Source organism: Podarcis melisellensis (assembly GCF_964234715.1).
Source record: "Podarcis melisellensis genome assembly, chromosome: 14".
Taxonomy (NCBI): domain Eukaryota; kingdom Metazoa; phylum Chordata; class Lepidosauria; order Squamata; family Lacertidae; genus Podarcis; species Podarcis melisellensis.
In genome coordinates, this window is record NC_138546.1 from 39,519,895 (window position 1) to 39,539,025 (window position 19,131).

A 19,131-nucleotide genomic window follows, 5' to 3' on the forward strand; every position below is an offset into this window, starting at 1 on the left:
GAGTGCATTGGAAGCACACAGAAGGATACTGCTATCAAGAGGAGATAAGCTGGCATCCAACAGGTTGTCTCTTTGGTGCCTTATGTAGGACCTATATAGGACCCTGAAACTGTATCATAGTTAGCCATAGTCAGGGATGATTGGAGTGGTTGTCCAACAACATCTGGAGGGCACCACATTGCCCACCCCCAGCTTAAACACTCCAACAAATATCCAAAGTCTACTGATCTTACATCAGATCGCCAGGGAGACAACAAGACCACTGAAATGCTTGTGCCACTCAGATATACATAGCTAAACTTGTATTAGCCTCAGAAACATGGTGTCAGGGCTGGAGACAGGTGCAGGTCAGCAGTGGCAGAGGAAGGGGAGTGCGGTGGATGCGGACCACCCCGGGTGTCATCACTGAGGGGGGTGACAAAAATAGGAGTTGTTTTTTTTAATGGGCTCACGAAACTTTTTAGTTCAGTCAAGAAACGTAATGAAATGCGGCTGGCACTGGGCGCCACAGCGCGGGGGCTGGCACTTACCGCAGAGTTTGCACCGTTCCTGAGCCACGCGTCTCTCCTGGGAGTGACGTTTTGGCTTGGGCACCTGCAGGCTCTGCGCTGCCTGAAACAGCAGCGTGGGGCTTGCGTCTGCCCACCGCCTCTCCCTCAGCTGCCCCACAGCTGAGGGGGAAGCAGTGGAGAGGCTTCATGCAGCTCACCCCGCCCCCGGCTGAGGGACACGCATGCTGTACCAGGCACCTGAGCCACTAGCTACACTGCTGCAGGTCAGCATGAAAGAAGCAGGGCTCCATTGTCAGTGAAGTTAACTCTTTATTCAAGGAAATGCCATACAACTCAGCAACACTTCCCAGCAGGTACAGTGGTACCTTGGGTTAAGTACTTAATTCGTTCCAAAGGTCCGTTCTTAACCTGAAACTGTTCTTAACCTGAAGCACCACTTTAGCTAATGGGGCCTCCCGCTGCCGCCGCCAGAGCATGATTTCTGTTCTCATCCTGAAGCAAAGTTCTCAACCCAAGGTACTGTTTCTGGGTTAGCAGAGTCTGTAACCTGAAGCGTCTGTAACCTGAAGCGTCTGTAACCTGAGGTACCACTGTATTGCCCCTATCGAGCAGTTGCCAGAACTGAAAGTCCCTGCCTTCTTCTACCCTTTCTAGGTCTCCTCTCCTGGATGTTTCCTAAGCAGTCTCAAACTGCATCTGCGCACCTCTGCCCTCTGTTCTGCCCTCATTATTATGTGCATTCTTGGAGACCAGGGGGAGGGGAGCTTGTTGCAGCAAGAAAGGGAGACTCCCCGAATTCTTCTGTAGCCTCTTGACCCCACTCCTCTGCTTCAGCCTCGGAGTCTGAACTGCTCCCTGTCACCGGCTCTCCCTGCTCACTAAACCCTGTTGCCCATTCAGCATCCAGCCCCTCCTCCCAACCCTCTCCCTCTGACCTCTCCTCAGTTTCCCACCACCAATCCCCTGGCTCTGAGCCTTCCTCCTCTGGGGTTCCCTTGGAGACTCCCTGGCTGGTGCCTCCCACCACTCCTCGTCATCCAGCCAGTCCCTGACACATGGTCAGCAATGATGGGAGTTGTAGCCCAGTGTTTGCCAAACTGGACTACAATTCCCATCATTCCTGAGCACTGCTGGCAAGAGATGATAGAATCTGTAGTCCAAAACGGCTGGAGACCCACGTTTGGGAAGTTGTAGCCCCACAACATCTGGAGGGGACCCTGTTCTAAGTATAGGGTAACGGGAGCACAAGCATGGGGGGGGGGGGCAGAAAGGAGAGGGAAGAGTGTGTGTGTGTGTGTATTCCTTCCAGCAGGGTTACACAGCTTCATGGGGCCTTAAGCTTAGATAATTACCAAAGAAATGACATTAACCAGGGCATGGCTGTGAGATAAAGCCCGTAACTCATTGCATTTGGAAACGAAGAATGTGGGCACGCCTGCCCACTTGTTCAGTTTCCATAAAGGCACTGGAAATAGACGAAGCTGTAAAATGTGAGCTCAGAGAACCCTAATCAGGGCGAATGGCTTGCAAATGCAGTGAAAACTGATAAGACTCTACTCACAGTGCTCCTTAAGCCATGTAAATTCCCTCATAAACTCCAAGTTGAGAGGACAGAGCTGTCAAAAAGGGATTAACAAACTTGAAAATATGCACAGAGTTTGATGTGAATAAACCTTCCAGGAGACTTCCAAGCGGAGCTGGAGGCCCGTTATTGGTGGTCCAGATTAAACAGATGTTTTTAATAAAAAGACAAAAGGTGACTGTTCTTACTTGAATGCTCTTTGGGGGTAAACTCAAAATACTAATGGTGAATTACATAGTTCTAATCCCTTTTTAGTAACTGGAGAGACGTGGCACATTATTTTACTATTTTCAGCATCAGGATTTCTGCTCTACTTCCACCTCTACATATATTTAAAGGTAATAATAAAAGGTTGCAGCATTTTACTTACTTAAATGCTTTAAAAATGGATTTCCCCCCCTCCCCTCTCCATTGTTGCATAGACCCAGTGAAATTTGTTTCCCATTAAATATGCAAATTTATTTGGACATTTCCGCCAAGTAAACTTGCTGCATGGGGGGGCTACATGATGGCAATCCTAGTTCTCGTCTCAAACCTATTTGCATGTTGAATAACCAAGGGGCAAAGATTGCCATGCTTACTCAGCTGTTAAGTATTTGTGCTAACCTTGGCCTTAGCAAAATATCAATTTCTGTTCTAAGGGTGGCACAGTTAACAGTGAGCAGAGTATATGGTAAAATGGCTAACGACTGCTCTGAAAATGCTTGATGGGGGAGCAAAATTTTACGGTCTTCTGTGTGACATGAACATGAAAGCTATGGGAATGATTCATTTATTTTTAGGATCAATAAACAGGAAAACGTTAAGCTGTGGGCAGTTAAAGTTAACTAAAATCAGCAACGGAAAAATCAGAGCAGCTTACCAGGGCAAAATTCTGTCTATAAAAAATAGCCTTTACCTCCCAGTGGAAAGACATCAGAGAGGAGGCTAGTTAGGCCTCCACAGGGAGGGAACTGGAGAGCTTGATGAAGTAACTGAGAAAACTTCTCAAGTTTCCACCAAAGACATTTCTGATGTTGGTCGGGTAGAGAGAAAGGCCTCTTGGAAAGAGTTGAAAACATGGGCAGGTTTATATTCAAGAAGGCAGGCAGCCCCCAACCATTTACTGCTTTACAAGACATAACCACCACTTTTATTTGGGTTCGGAACAGAACCAGTAGATAATGAAGTTGTAAAATGTGAGTCATATGCTCCCTAAACCTAAGTCCTGATCAATAATCTGGCTGTAGCATTCAGCTAAAGTTTCTGAAGCCGTTTTTAAAAAACAAAATGAAAGCTGAAGGCTGAAAACAGAATAAAATAAAACAAAATCCTTCATGGGACTGCACCATTTCAAACAGCACTTGGTAAGGTCCATATGCATGAACATTGCCCTGGGTAAAATGAACTAACTCCCCCACCCCTAAATCTCTGCATATAGAAAAAAAGCATGACACACAAAACAGGGTTCTACCTTATTTCCAACATCTCCTTTTCCATAGCAAACAAAGGTACAGTATTTTTCGCTCTATAGGATGTACTTTTCCCCCTCCAAAAATTAAGGGGAAATGTGTGTGCGTCCTATGGAGCGAATGCAGGCTCCTTGGCTTCAGCGATAGCAATGTGAAGCCTCCGAAGTGCAGAGGGAGCACTCCCTCGACACTCCGGAGGCTACGTGTTGCTTTCGCTGAAGCCTGGAGAGCAAGAGGGGTCGGTGCACACCGACCCCTCTCGCTCTCCAGGCTTCAGGGATAGCCGCCTAAAGCCTTTGGAGCGCAGTGGCTATCCCTGAAACCTTTGGAGCGCAGCGGGACCTCGTGCTGCGCTCCAAAGGCTTTGGGTTCCTTTTGCTGAAGCCGGGAGAGCAAGACTCTCCTGGCTTCAGCAAAGAGGGAGAGCTGCGCAGCACCCCTTCAGCGAAGCAGGAGGAGAAATGGAAGGGGCTCCGTTTCTCCTGCCGCTTTGCTAAAGGGGTGCTGAGCAGAGAGGGGGAGATTTTTTTTTTCTTGTTCTCCCCCTCTAAAACAAGGTGCGTCCTATAGAGCGAAAAATACGGTACCTGTATATTGAAATATGAGGCCCTCCCTACAGGCCTATGGGCAATCTTAAGTGGTACAGTCCCACAAGATTATCCCATGTGAATTCTCTCTATGCGTACATTCCCCCTGAAATTTTGATGACTTTTCCATAGTATCCATACCAGGTTGAATACTGTGCATTCAATGCATAAGCAATGCAGGAAACCTTTCATGTGTATTGCAGCCTTTGCCACAGTAGCTTCAAGCAACAGCTGGAGATTGGTTGCTGATTTCTAGAAACTGCTTAACAAAACTCAAAATACAGGCATTTCCTATCTTATGTAACTTCTCATCCTATGAGGAACTGCTACTTGAACTCAGCTATCACTTGAGAAAACGAAACTTGCATCACGGAACCCATTCAGTGGAATCAGCCCAAGAACTAGCATGTTAGCATTTAGCAGTGCAATTCTCCCCATCTTTTTTCTCTGCTCTTGTGATTAGCTTTTGGTCCTTGCTGGTCCCAGTCTGCCAAAAGTCCCATCTGCAAGTGATGGGTGTGCGTTCTCTATTAGAGCTGCAAGCATTTGTTCATTATTAATTTTTTTTGCACAAATGGGAGGACTGGCAGGACCACCAAGGATGAACTAGCAGATCCAGGAGAACTTTGCCACAAGACAGCCCAAGGTCTCCCTTGATATAATGGACTGCTAGACTCTGAAATTGAACAGACCTGTGCCTATGGCTTCAGAGTCTTTCTACTGATAGCAGCAGAACAATGATGGATGCAGTAAGAAAGAAACAGCGTGTGCAAAAATACAAAACTTTCACTCAAGTAAGTGGAAGACTTAGGTTCATATCTCAGACATATCCACTGAGATATCCCAGTAAGTGAATGTACTCAGTGAGCAAAATTCTTGTTGCAAAAGCTGATGCTGATTCTCTTTCTCAGCACAGCAATACTTACAGGAATACGGTGCAACAACAGGGATTCACTGATACTTCTGAAGAAAATCTATGCATTGGCAAAGGGAAAATTCACTATGGCTTTAAAGAGGTGACAAAAAATTAAAGCACAGATTTGCAGGGAAAAGTTGTTTTTATCAATTTACCTTCCACCTCCATGAGAAAAAAAATTGACAAAAGTGTACACCTGAGATAAACACAGACTGCAGATTTTGAAACCTGTGTTACTACTGGCTGTAAAATGTCTGGCTTCAGAAGACTAAGATGAGGCCTTCATAGCCAAGCTAGACATCCTGAATTATTTTTCTGGTTGTTAACTGACATTAAGCCACAGCTCCCTTGTTCAGATGTAACTATGAACTCTGGCTTGAAGCAAGTCAGGATTTTTTTAGTTCTAAATCCAGTGTGTAATGGCCGTGGGGGACAAGAAAGCCTTAAACAACCATCCCAATTTAGCCAAATTACACTTAGTCTTAGCTGTAAGAAGTGATGTTTTACAATGTATAACCATGACTGTATATTTTATGTTTATAATTTTTTAAAAAATCACATGGGAAGTGCACTACAACACTGGATTACTACACAATATTAAAATATATATTTTTTCCATTATGTGTGTTGGGGGAGGGGTGTCATGAAAGGGCTTTGTGGATTTCCTTGCTAAATTCGCCTTGTCGGGATTTAGCTACACTCCACACAACACAACACAACCGTCATGGTGGATGTGCTTGCTGAGGTGGGGGCAGGTGGGGAAAAGTATCACCATTTCCCAGAAGCTCGATTTAACAGTCAGGATGCTGAGAAACCACAACGCCACCCCACATGCAAACACTCGCTGGGGCAACCCCATCTGGAATGCTCTCAGAACGGTAGCAACCGCTGCCATGGTCGCTGTGGGAAAAAAAATCACATCATGTGGAAACCCCTTGGAAAAAAATCAAACTGTTAAAAGAGATGGACCATGTCTTCTCATAAGTGGCCTCTCTGGAGCCTTCTAAATGCTGTTTCGCCATGTGGCGCTAACAACCACAAAAGGATAAACATAACATCTGTGCAGTATTATCACTCTTAAACCATGACTTTACCTCAGAGTATTCTATTCAGACAATATCTGTGGGATTTGACATACTTCCTTTACCATGTAGTAACTGCCTGCACATGTTTGGTTTTTTTTAACCATCCTTTTATCACACTACTCATTCCCGCTATCCCGGCCTGCTATCAGAAGCAAATCATCATATAATTGACCTTTTCTTTTTAAAAAAAATACCACATGAGAAGAGTGTATTATGCCTGTCGGCCACAATCTGCTCCTGTTTTGGCAGACAGTAGATGTGATAGTATATTCTAAACTAAAGATATGAGGACCTCACATTAGTGGCTTCTGTCAGTTCTTTGCTCTTAACTTCTCTTGTAACAGCCAGTCTGCTTGTTGGCTCTAATACCCTGGGCCTTCTTGACATTTCTTCTCAATCACATCCAGGGCTTTTTTTTCCAGCCGGAACTTGCCGGAACTCAGTTCTGGCACCTCTCAGGTGGGCGCAATTGCCATTATAAGAGAACAAGGGAGGGGTTCATGTTGAATTCTGGCACCTCTGTTTTTAGAAAAATAGCACTGATCATGTCTGTTAGCTACATCAGAGATTAGCTGCCTTGGAGACGAGTATAAACAAACTTGCTTTTCTTTAATTATGCAAACAGAAACGGCTCAAACACCCCTTATATAGCTCACTTTGAACATGCATCCTGATAATAGACTACTGTACAAACAGACAAGTTCAGCCATTGCCCCCAACAATGCAGCGTCTATCTTTAACCTCCCGTTGTCTAAAAACGCAAGTGCCCTGCTAATTAAAGGCTGCTTCCCACGAAATCCAGATCATGGTCTGAAGGCACATGTTGCAGCTAAGCAGGTCTAGTCCTATAAACCGCATGAGTGGAAAACCACTTGGGAAAGTGGTGTCGCCTGTTCTGAGCAGTGAGGTATAAGTGTGTTAAACCAAACAACCAGTGGAGGTTAGTCCATTACGGCAAGTGGGGCACTGCCCCATCAACCTTAGCCAGCCCCACCACCCTCCCTTCTTACTTACAGCCAGTCCATAGGTGGTGCTGCCTGTCAGCTTCCTCCTCTCACTCTCCCCCCCACAAAAAAAATTATTTGGTTTTACAAGTATAAAATTATAATAATACCACTACACATCCACAATTAAAAGATTCCTCCGAATCTCTAGACTTCCCACCTTCCCCTCCGTGGGTTCTGTTGTTAAACCTTTTCTACTGCATCTTTTTTCAATATTCCATGTTTTTTACAACTCCATTGTCAAAGTCTACAGCTCTCGTTACATTACAAGTGTTATTGCAATCCTAGTGTTTTCAGCTGTTTACAGTGGTCTCCAAGATAAACTATAATTTTCCCCATTTCTGATTAAAGTTTTGGTCTTCCTGGTTCCTGAGCTTTCCAGTTAGTTTCGCCATTCTGGCATAGTCCAACAGTTTAATTTGCCATTCTTCTCTGGTAGGGACTTTATCTTCTTTCCACCTGTGGGCTAACAACATCCATGCAGCTGTCGTCGCATACAGAAAAAGTCTTTTCTGCTCCCTTGGAATTTCAGCACTTACAATTCCTAATAGAAAAGCCTCTGGCATTTTAAATAAAAACTATTTCAAACATTTTTTTCAATTCATTATATATCATTTCTCAGAATGCTTTTATTACCTTACAGGGCCACCACATATGATAAAAGGTGACTTCTTTTTCTTTTACAGATAGGTAGCCGTGTTGGTCTGCCATAGTCAAAACAAAAAAAATTCCTTCCAGTAGCACCTTAAAGACCAACTAAGTTCTTTTTCTTTACATTTCCAGCAGATGTTTGTACCTGTCTTATACATTTTTCCTCTTCCTCCTTACTCTCAATGCTTCCCTTGCAGAACTCCACAGGGAGGAGGACGGGGGCAAAGCTAGAAAATTGTTGGCTTTGCCTAGCCTCGGTTTTCGCTCCACCTGCTGCTAGGCTATCTGCCCTCCACCCTACCAGTCCAAATTGGTACCAGGTACCACTTAAAACAACCAATAACAAAATATAACTGAGTGCCCTGCCAGGGGTGCAGAAGTAATGCTCAAACTACAATGGGGCTAGAGAGGACCCAACCTCGTTACTTTTTGTGACATCCCCTTAGCTCCTGTTTTAGAAGGCTATGGGTGGAGAAATCGTGGCATGGGGCTTGTAGACTCCCAGATGCTCCCAGGGTACTTCAAGCACTATACAGAATTGCTGGTTCTCTAAACTCTTACCCCCTCCTTGAAAATGCAATCCGGATGTTCATATCAGTTGGCAACTATTAATTCCAGATTGGCAGAACATGAGCAGGGGATGTTTATCAGTGGTGGGTTATACAACATATCATGTTTAGCCTTTTTATGTTTATGCAGTGAAATAACATTTAATCAGAAAATATCTAATTAGAACAGAGAAAAACAACATCATCAAGAACAGCACCACATTCTGCAAGAATGCATTAACCCGCCCACAAGGCACACACTATATTGAGGATAGTGGTGTTTCGAATAAGCTGAAGCATGCACACAACCTTCTGGTGATTCTATGCCTCTTGACTTTAATTGTAGGCTTGGTGCAAAAATTGGACAAATGCTCCACACCAAAATCTACCTGCCTCTGCCAACTCAGTATTTCTCTAATTCTTTAGTATTATTTATTTGAAGTATTTATGACCTGCTCTTCCTTGAATATTTTCAGTTTCAGAGTGAAAAACAGCTTTGGACAAGTAGGCATAGCTGTCAACCTTTCCCCTTTTTAAAGGGAAATTCCCTTATTCCGAATAGGATTCCTCGCAAGAAAAGGGAAAAGTTGACAACTATGTAAGTAGGTACATTCTAACATGCAGTGTTCCTCCCCTCACCCTGCTGCCATGTGCATTCTTATTTATCATCCTCCTTGTGCATTATGATGTGGTACAATCCCACACAGCAGGCAATGGGCAGACCTCGGGCTTATGGGATTATTATTTTTTGTTTCACTAAAACACTCAATTCCACGAACCAGAGGGGCGTGCAAAATGGAAGGTCAGAAGGCTGAGACCGACTGCTCATACCTGCTGAGAAACTTTTCATATATGACAGAATCTACTAACTCAAATGAAGATTTAGCAGCCTTATTTAGAAGGGAGGACGCTGCCTTTTTTTCAGTCGCTACTGTTGAACAATTAAACTTCAGAAACCTTTGTGATCTAATGCAAATCAAGCTACAAGATCTACCAGTAGATCCTAATCTATTCTCTACCCAACCCTCCTGTAAAGGACTCTTGTTTCTCCTTAAAATACTTATGGCTTGTTTCCCACAGACTGGCCTACTTTCCTCCAAGCTCCCGCCTTCCAAGCCAATCATAGCACCTTTTGCCAAATTATCATATAAAAAACCTGTCCGGAAAGAGAGACTGCACATGACTTAGTATTCCTTACAAGCTAGTGTGCAAAAGAGTCCATGAAGGCAGGCTTAGGAGAAGCCACTAGACTACTGGGTAAAGCCCTGTATATTTAACATTTGACAGAGAACAAGAGGAATGTGATTTTACATTAGATGAACAAAAGGATCGTGGTGTCCTAGAAAACAAGCTATCTGCCAGTAACTTGGAGTATGACAAGATGTCCCACCAGAACTATTTTGATATGTTAACATTTTAGAATAGATTTAATTGACAGTGCAAACACACACACACAAGTTTGCATTTAGGTATTTTTATTGTGACATGCCATCTAAAGTACAGAGGGCCATTTCACACAGTATGCAAAGCAAACCTTGGTTTGGAACTGGGTGTACCCAGAACAGGAAACTGCACTCAAGCCTGGCTTCTTGATGTGTCTAACTATCCACAAACATGTTCTGAAGACAGGTTTAACCCAATTAAAGCCCAGCTAACGTTACATTGGGGGGGTATGCTTATCTTTGGTTTCACATACAAAAAGGCCTTTAGAAAATTAGTGAAAGGCTAAACTGCATTTGCAAGCTAAAAACCAGCAGCTCTGAATTACACAATTTGCCTGCAGACTTTAATAATTCAGTCTGGTTTACAATATCATTTAGACTATATTGCATATGAAAGATCCAGCATTCTAATCTTGTAGAAATCTTTACACTCATGAAAGTCTTAAAACCTATTAAAAATAGCACAACAATTTGAGTGAATGGGAGACAGGCAATTGCTTGGTATATTCTCAAAACAGCAAGCACTTTATCGCACACAAAAACCTGATACAGTATATGTTTGTGGTTAGCATGAGCTGAGTGAAGAATGTGCATATATATGGATGGACTGGGCACATGCTCAGGAATGCATGGAAAGTTTGCACAATGAAAACATGGACAGGGTTTTTTGTATGTTGCCCAGTCAACATGCACCTTTTGCAACTAATGCTGGAAAATGTGCACACATTGACAATGAGAACTGAGTAGCATATACACTGTTAAGTACAAAGCAGAATTTTCTAGACTAGTAGAAATTAGACCCACAGATGCCTAAAGAGGTGGAGTTTTATATTGAACAATTGGATTTTCTAGAATGGATTTATCAAGCACTTGTCGTGACTTAAACTGAACCATACACATGATTTTAATTATAAAGTAACCGCCCCCCTTATTCTGAGTATGCCAAATAATTATAATTTTAATCAAAACTGAAAAATGAGAACATGGTTTAAAATTTTTGAGGGATAAAAATGTTTGAAAATGTTCACAACAGTCCTGTACAACAATCAAAACATTTCTTTTAAGGATTCCGGTTTCCTTTCTGTTTAAAAAGTAACCATTTCTGAATGATGGGAACTCCTATATTTAGCAGGCTTAGAATAGTACATAAAAATCTTGCCTGCCACCTTCCCTGTAAGTCTTTCATCATGTAGCAACTGGTGAATTAAAAGCAACCACCACCAAACCAACTGTGTGTGCCAGGCAGAGCAGAAAGCAGTTGACTGCATTAAGTCAATCACCCAAATTAATGTTGCTCCATGTCTGCTCACTAACCTTTTGTCCAATCCATTATTTAAAAAGGTAAAGGTACCCCTGCCCGTACGGGCCAGTCGTGTCCGACTCTAGGGTTGTGCGCCCATCTCATTTAAGAGGCCGGGAGCCGGCGCCGTCCACAGACACTTCCGGGTCACGTGGCCAGCGTGACGAAGCTGCTCTGGCAAGCCGGCACCAGCGCAGCACACGGAAACGCCGTTTACCTTCCCGCTAGAAAGCGGTACCTATTTATCTACTTGCACTTTAGGGGTGCATTATTAAATGCTAGCAAAATGCCAATCCTTAGAACAACTGATGGGGGAAATAAGGAGGACCTGTATATTGCAAAGACTTTGCTCGCAGAAGCACAGGCCCAGTGTCAGCACACAGAGTTCCTGAGCAGCTCCCAAGACCCCAGCACCCTGACCTCACCCCAAATGGTTAGATCTGGAAGCTACCATTTAAACTTTCTTCAATGCTGTGGGGCAAGGGTAGTCAATGCTGTGCTCTCCAGATGTTGTTGGGCTACAATGCCCATCAGCCTCAACCAGCATGGTCAGGGATGGTGCAGTCTAACAACAGCTGGAGGGCATGGTGTTGGCCATCCCTGCTCTAAAGCATTATGGGAACTTCTTATTATTATTATTATTATTATTATTATTATTATTATTATTTATACCCCGCCCTCCCCAGCCAAGGCTGGGCTCAGAGCGGCTAACAAGCAATAATAAAAACAAGTTGAATGAATACAACTTAAAAACAAGATTAAAATACATTAAAATATTGAAAATTAAAATGCAGCCTCATCACAGGAGGAGAAAGGAAAAAGGAAAAAAGGGGGGGGGATCAAACTGGCTCCAAGCCAAAGGCCAGGCAGAACAACTCTGTCTTACAGACCCTGCGGAAAGAGATCAGATCCCACAGGGCCCTGGTCTCATGAGGCAGAGCGTTCCACCAGGCTGGAGCCAGTGTTGAAAAGGCCCTGGCTCTGGTTGAAGCCAATCTAACTTCCTTAGGGCCCGGGACCACTAGGGTGTTGCTATTTATGGACCTTGAGGCTCTCCTTGGGGCATACCAGGAGAGGCGGTCCCGTAGGTACGAGGGTCCTAGGCCGTGAAGGGCTTTAAAGGTCAAAACCAGCACCTTAAATCTGACCCTGTACTTCACCGGGAGCCAGGGCAGCTGAAAAATCACTGGGTGAATATGCTCCCATGGCAGAGACCCTGTGAGGAGCCTCACTGCAGCATTCAGCACCCGCTGCAGTTTCTGGGTCAGCTTCAAGGGCAGCCCTGCGTAGAGCGAATTACAGTAGTCAAGCCTGGAGGTGACCGTCGCATGGATCACTGTGGCCAGGTCGGGGCGGTTCAGTGAGAATGCTGCTATCGCCACTAACAAATATGCCTGTGGTGCTGGTGGGGGGCACTTTGCCGAGGGTCCTCTCAATTGTGGAGCCACTCAGGGCGCTGACCCTCCGCTTCAGGACCCATGTCAGTTAAGGCTAGGCCATTTGGGGTCAGGAGTGGAAGGCAGATTTCTCGTCACAGTGTCCCTGCATTGTTGTGATTGACAACTGTAGACTTACCTGGAGGAAAGTAAAGGGAATCACCAGTGGAATCCCCAGTGTCTGAGGTGAAGAGCAATGGCTCCCCTTCTCTACCGTGTGCCCTACTACAAACTATTTACTTTGTCCCATTGATAGGAGCTAACAAGAATCAAGCTTAATGGCTCTTATTCCAGCAAGCCAACCCAAGCTCTGTCTGCACTATATATCTCTATATCTCTATATCTATATATCTATCTATATATATATATAAAAGCACTATGATACCACTATTTAAACAATCATGGTTTCCTGCAAAGAATCCTGGGAAGTGTGGTTTGCTGTGGTTCTTTAAAATGGAACAACACTGCTTTAAATGCATATTGCAGATAATATTTCTTTCAGCAGCTTTGAAAAGTAGGCAAATATTGTCATTTCCATAGTACAGAACAAAGTTCTGGTTGAGAGATATTGAGTATCGTAGGAATATTTCCATTCTCTTCCCTCTCTGTATTTTAAAGAGCATCCACATAGAACTTCATATGCATTTTTGTGTATATATCTCCTAACATATGCACTATTTATACAGTTTTGACAAATGTGATATATATTTTGCATTGCATTTTTTGCATGTGATTTTTGCAATGCAAAATACCCTAACAGAATGCATTTTTGTACATTACTTTTACTAATATATATATTTTTGTATGCATTATTTGGTTGGAAATTCGAACAGCAAAATTTGGAGAAGTGCTAATTTCAAATGACAGCTGTGTTTTAGTTTACATATTGGTGTGCAAAATATAAGTTTGGGAAGTTTGCCTTAAAAGATGAACCAAATGAATTTGTCCCCCATTATCTTTGCTTGCTCACTAACCAGAGTTTAAACCATGGATGGGGAAACTGAAGCCCTTCAGATGTTCTTCGACCCCAGTTCCCACCAGTTCCAGAGAGCATGGCCAGTAATCAGGGATGATGGGGCTGTAGTTCAACATCTGGAAGGCCATGCTTTGATTTAAACTAACAACGTTGAACCTAACAGGGAACTCTGGTTAGTTGAAAAGAAGAAGCAGATGCTTGCAAATTCCTCCCCACAAGTAATGAAGGAGCATGCAAAAGACTGAGGCTCACTCATGGAAGACTAAATCGTATTTTAGGGTTACATCCAAAGTGGTCTACTGGCTTGGATACCCAGCAAATTTGTAACAGAGATGAAAGTTGAACTTCCCCACCTCACAGCTCACTATCTTAACCTAGGGTGAGAAACCTTCGGCCTGGGAGGCAAAAGCAGCCAGTCAGGATTCTCTATACCAGGCATAGGCACACTCAGGCCCTCCAGATGTTTTGGACTACAATTCCCATCATCCCTAGCTAACAGGACCAGTGGTCAGGGATGATGGGAATTGTCGTCCCAAACATCTGGAGGACTGGAGTTTGCCTATGCCTGCTCTGTACGATCCATGGGACTCTTGCCAGCCACACCCACTCTGCCCAAACCACACCCCTCATCATCCCTACTTCATTCAGTGCTTGAGTTTTTCTGCCTGGCTCTGACAACACCTCTTGGCTGCCTGGATGGAGTATAGAGAGGGTTGTGTGAATGTGTGTAGAAACCAGCCTTTTGCACAAAGGTACAATTTACATTATTTGCTTTGCTCACAGTTGCCTCTGCCACTGCCCACCACTGGCATGGCCCCCCCCAGAAGGCTGCTCAGGTGGGTATACAGCCCTCTGTCTGAAGAGAGTTCTCCACGCTTGTCTTAAACACTATGCGACGTTAGCTAGATATTGCCTCAATGCTGAAAATGGTTAGCACTGTGTATCTGGTTGGACAGTATCCAAGATTTCTCTAAACCACTGTGCATGCATGATGACCTTTAAAAAGAAAAAATCTGGGCAAGTGGAGAAAATGCAGATTTCTAAACACATTAATCAGACACAGCATAAACTGTTTTCTGAATTTACTTCCAACAGACAAAAGTATGTTGTTTTAAAAATAAAACAGTCAATGTTTCATGTGAGTTTTAACTACACAATGCTTTTTGCTTTTAGTCTTCCTTCATTCTCTTTAGTGTACAGAAAAGGGAGAACCGTATTGAATCGGCATCATTGACACACTGACATAGGACTTAAGTATGCTTACCCTAAGCTTGGGTTAAAATACTTTTCTGATCAGGATATTTTGATAAGGTGTGGGTTCTTCTTCCAAGCTAAATACGCAGCACTTTCAAGGTTTGATCCCTGAAGCCCTGTCCACAATCTTATTATGTTAAAGTATGGGGAGCAGGTTAGGGACATGGGTGGCGCTGTGGGTAAAACCTCAGCGCCTAGGACTTGCCGATCATCAGATCGGCAGTTCGAATCCCCGCGGCGGGGTGCGCTCCCGTTGCTCGGTCCCAGCGCCTGCCAACCTAGCAGTTTGAAAGCACCCCCGGTGCAAGTAGGGACCGCTTACTAGCGGGAAGGTAAACGGCCTTTCCGTGTGCTGCGCTGGCTCGCCAGATGCAGCTTGTCACGCTGGCCACGTGACCTGGAAGTGTCTTCGGACAGCGCTGGCCCCCAGCCTCTTAAGCGAGATGGTCACGCAACTGCAGAGTCGGACACGACTGGCCCGTACAGGCAGGGGTACCTTTACCTTTATGGGGAGCAGGTTATATATCAGATATATTTTCCTCCTCTTCGAAACCCATCAACAACAACTAGGGATTGCCAAAGAACAATTCCTAAGGGTGCCAATAGTTAATTTAAAAGAAAACGGGAAAATATTCAGGACCAATGAATGGGAGTGACCCAAGTGACCTTACTGCTGGAATCCTGATGTCAGTCTGTTACGCTGGGCTCTGACTTGCTCTGACCCAGGCCTCCTGATGAATGATGACCCCAGGTGAGCAGACAAACACCCCACCTCAATCTGGCACTGAAATCCCTGGTGAACCTGGAATGGCCTCCCTGGGTTTGCCTCCAGGGGTCACTCTGGAGGTACATCAAGGTGGGCTCCTGACAAACCTCTGGCAGTGGAACTGCCAACTGTCAGAGGTGAATGTCAAGTGGTCCCCAGCCCTAAAGAGGATCTACACCAGAAGGTCCAAGCCCAAACAGCAGGTCATTGACAAAATACATGCCTGAGAGCCCAATGTTGCTGCACAACACCTGAGTAAAGGGCTCCTTGCAAGTACAGTGGTACCTCGGGTTACATACACTTCAGGTTACAGATTCCGCTAACCCAGATATAGTATCTTGGGTTAAGAACTTTGCTTCAGGATGAGAACAGAAATCGTGCTCCGGCGGCGCAGTGGCAGCAGGAGGCCCCATTAGCTAAAGTGGTGCTTCAGGTTAAGAACAGTTTCAGGTTAAGAACGGACCTCCGGAAGGAATTAAGTACTTAACCCGAGGTACCACTGTAATGGCACTTGCAAGGAATAGTACCACTGTAATGGCACTTGCAAGGAATAGTACCACTGTAATGGCACTCTTAGAGCAGATTCAAGCATCTGCAGTTGGTGTTGGGTGTGGTCTGGGGCAACAGGTTTCACTTAGGAATCTATCAATTGCTAGGAACAATGCATGCAATTCAGCTTTCTATGCTGAACTTGACTTCTTTCTTTTCCTGCATGTCGTGAGGCAGCCCCAGATATTGTCCAGTTGTTATCAAACTACCAGAACTATAAAGAGTAGACCAAAAGACAAGGCCATGTAAGGAGGCTTAGGCTAGGCTAAAATATATCCCCCTACAGCACCTTTAGCATGCAATTCCAAGCTAGACAGAAGATGGCCAACAATACTTGCTCCATTTTGCAATGAGCTTTCCAACAGGTCATTGTGAAAACAATCCTGAGCTTCTTTTTAAAATGTTCATACAAATCAGCCTTCCCCAGCCTGATGTTTTGGACTACACCTCCCACTATTCTTATTTTTATTCTTAATATTCTCCCCATCTGACTGGGTCACTCCGGGCAGCTTCCAACAAATTAAAGCACAACGGCCAAAGGTCAGAGATGACAGAAGTCGCAGTCCAACAACACCTGAAATTTAGCAATGTTGAATTAGAACATGGTCTCTCACAAATTGTACTCCCCTCCCCCAACCCACCTTCCGTCCGGTACCTTTGGAAGAGTCTTTCCATTTGCCATAAGGGTCACGAGTCCCGCACAGCAGACCAAGGCACTGGAACTGGAGAGGCCAGAACTTGGAGGGATGGTTCCTTCTACAAGGCAATTCATGCCACTTGGACTGTCAAGACTGAAATGATCCTAAACAGCAAGGGGGAAATTACTAAAATTAATCAGTAAGCTCAGGCACACATTTTCAGTATAGAATAAGCAAAGAATGGCTCTTACATTAATACCGGAGCAGGACTGGCATAGTTTCTCACAGGGAAAAATATAACATTTGAAGGCAATTTCCAGAACCAACCCTACCACGGATCCAGAACCAGGGGCTTAATGATATGTGGCCCTTAAGTTACCACCTAGTTCTAGGGAACTAGAGATAACATGCTGGACCAGCAGCTGGCCTGAGAGGGTCAGGTAGCATCCCTGCAAAAAGCTGAGACTACAATAGTCTGCTTTTGCCTTGCCCTTGCCCACACCACCGCACTCCCAAACACTTAATAGGTTGACAGCTAAGGCTGACACTGCCAGTCCTTTATAACTTATCATTTAAAAGGGTACTATTGCTACAGCAGCGTTTCTTGTTATGTTAAAGTATACCTTCCATAAACCAGTTACAGTGGTACCTTGGGTTAAGTACTTAATTCATTCCAGAGGTCCGTACTTAACCTGAAGCACCACTTCAGCGCCGCCAGAGCATGATTTCTGTTCTCATCCTGAAGCAAAGTTCTTAACCCGAGGTAATATTTCTGGGTTAGTGGAGTCTGTAACCTGAAGCGTATGTAACCCGAGGTACTACTGTATAGTGGTACCTCAGGTTAAGAACTTAATTCCTTCTGGAGGTCCATTCTTAACCTGAAACTCTTCTTAACCTGAAGCACCACTTTAGCTAATGGGGCCTCCCGCTGCCACCATGCCGCTGTTGCACGATTTCTGTTCTCATCCTGAAGCAAAGTTCTTAACCCAAGGTACTATTTCTGGGTTAGTGGAGTCTGTAACCTGAAGAGTCTGTAACCTGAAGCGTCTGTAACCCAAGGTACCACTGTACTCTCAATATTTCCTGAAAACACAGGTTATTTCCCAAACACCATGCTACCCATGGTTTCTTGTGTCCGCTCTTCTTCCAAACACTTTAGTGCTCCATTTATGCCTTGAGATGCAAAAACAGCCCAGTTCACTCCTTCTGGACGCCTCGTTTTATAGGTGCGGCTCTCACTGAATACAGACACTGATTCCCTAACTTTGCTGCAGGCAGTTGAGCCAGGATACCTGCACCACTACCTATAATCTTCCTTGTCCTGGGAACTGAGTGCCCCCCAAAGAGCCAGCCCCATGCCTTCTGCCTGCCATAAAGCTCAGATCTCCTACTCCCAATATAGGCAAGCCATTGCTGAGTGAGGGTGCCAATGTAATCTCTGTGTGCTCACTCAGTATTGGCAAATCACTGCTAAGTGAGGACATCAGGATATTCCTCTATGTTTCTCAACTACCCCTCTTTCCTGCTACCTCAAATAACTTACCGTATTTTTTGCTCTATAAGACTCATTTTTCCCCTCCTAAAAAGTAAGGGGAAATGTGTGTGCGTCTTATGGAGTGAATGCAGGCTGCACAGCTATCCCAGAAGCCAGAACAGCAAGAGGGATTGCTGCTTTCACTGCGCAGCGATCCCTCTTGCTGTTCTGGCTTCTGAGATTCAGAATTTTTTTCTTCTTGTTTTCCTCCTCCAAAAACTAGGTGCATCTTGTGGTCTGGTGCGTCTTATAGAGCAAAAAATACGGTACTAGAAATAGGAACTTAACAGGTGTTTGCCAGTACAACTTACAAGTAGCTAAGGAAAAATCCAAAGAAAACCCACATCCACCTGTTCCTTGCACCATTTTTTTTTCAGTTATAGAGCAGCTATTTAGAGGCCCAAAGTATCACTGTATTCAGCCAGGGTAAGTCTATAAAAAGTGCTGCTTATATGAAGACTTGTGCAGAATGCTCTGCAAACCACTTTTACTTCAGTAAGAAATTTCAATATGGGGCTTTGAAAAGATGACCGGTTTTTACTGAAACTGTAGTACATAGACAGTTCCATTTTTCTATAGTGGCTTAAAGCCATCTTAAGTGGTCTGTGGCTCACCGTAGAAAGTAATCATTCTAAACTCCCAGACTCCTAGTACAAGATCAGCAGACGAGCTACTGGGCCAGCAACCTCATAAGCTAAAATATGCTAACAATTTCCCCCAAAGTCCACATATTGTCAATCAAAGACCTGTTTTAGCCAAGTGGAAGTTTTATGAGTTAGACCAGATGCCAAATGGGATGCCAATGCCTTCAAGTCAAATAGATATCAAATATATTATTCTTGTTGGTACAGATGGAGAAAGTATTAATAAATATCAGATATTATCACAGAGGTAGGGAAT

General features: G+C 44.2%; 1 protein-coding gene across 4 annotated transcripts in view; it reads right to left on the reverse strand.

Annotated features, from left to right (window-relative positions):
* Positions 1-19,131, reverse strand: part of GALK2 (galactokinase 2) — a 70,201-nt gene that overhangs the window by 33,713 nt on the left and 17,357 nt on the right. For 3 of the 4 annotated variants that reach the window (XR_014162900.1, XM_081888655.1, XM_081888654.1), the window contains exon 5: positions 16,715-16,861. The exons of the other annotated variant lie outside the window; for it this stretch is intronic. Coding sequence is in view for 2 of the 3 variants with exons in the window: in XM_081888655.1 (XP_081744781.1) it covers positions 16,715-16,861 (147 nt within the window). In the remaining variant the exon portion in view is untranslated. The remainder of the gene's footprint in view (positions 1-16,714; positions 16,862-19,131) is intronic. 4 annotated transcript variants of the gene reach the window in all.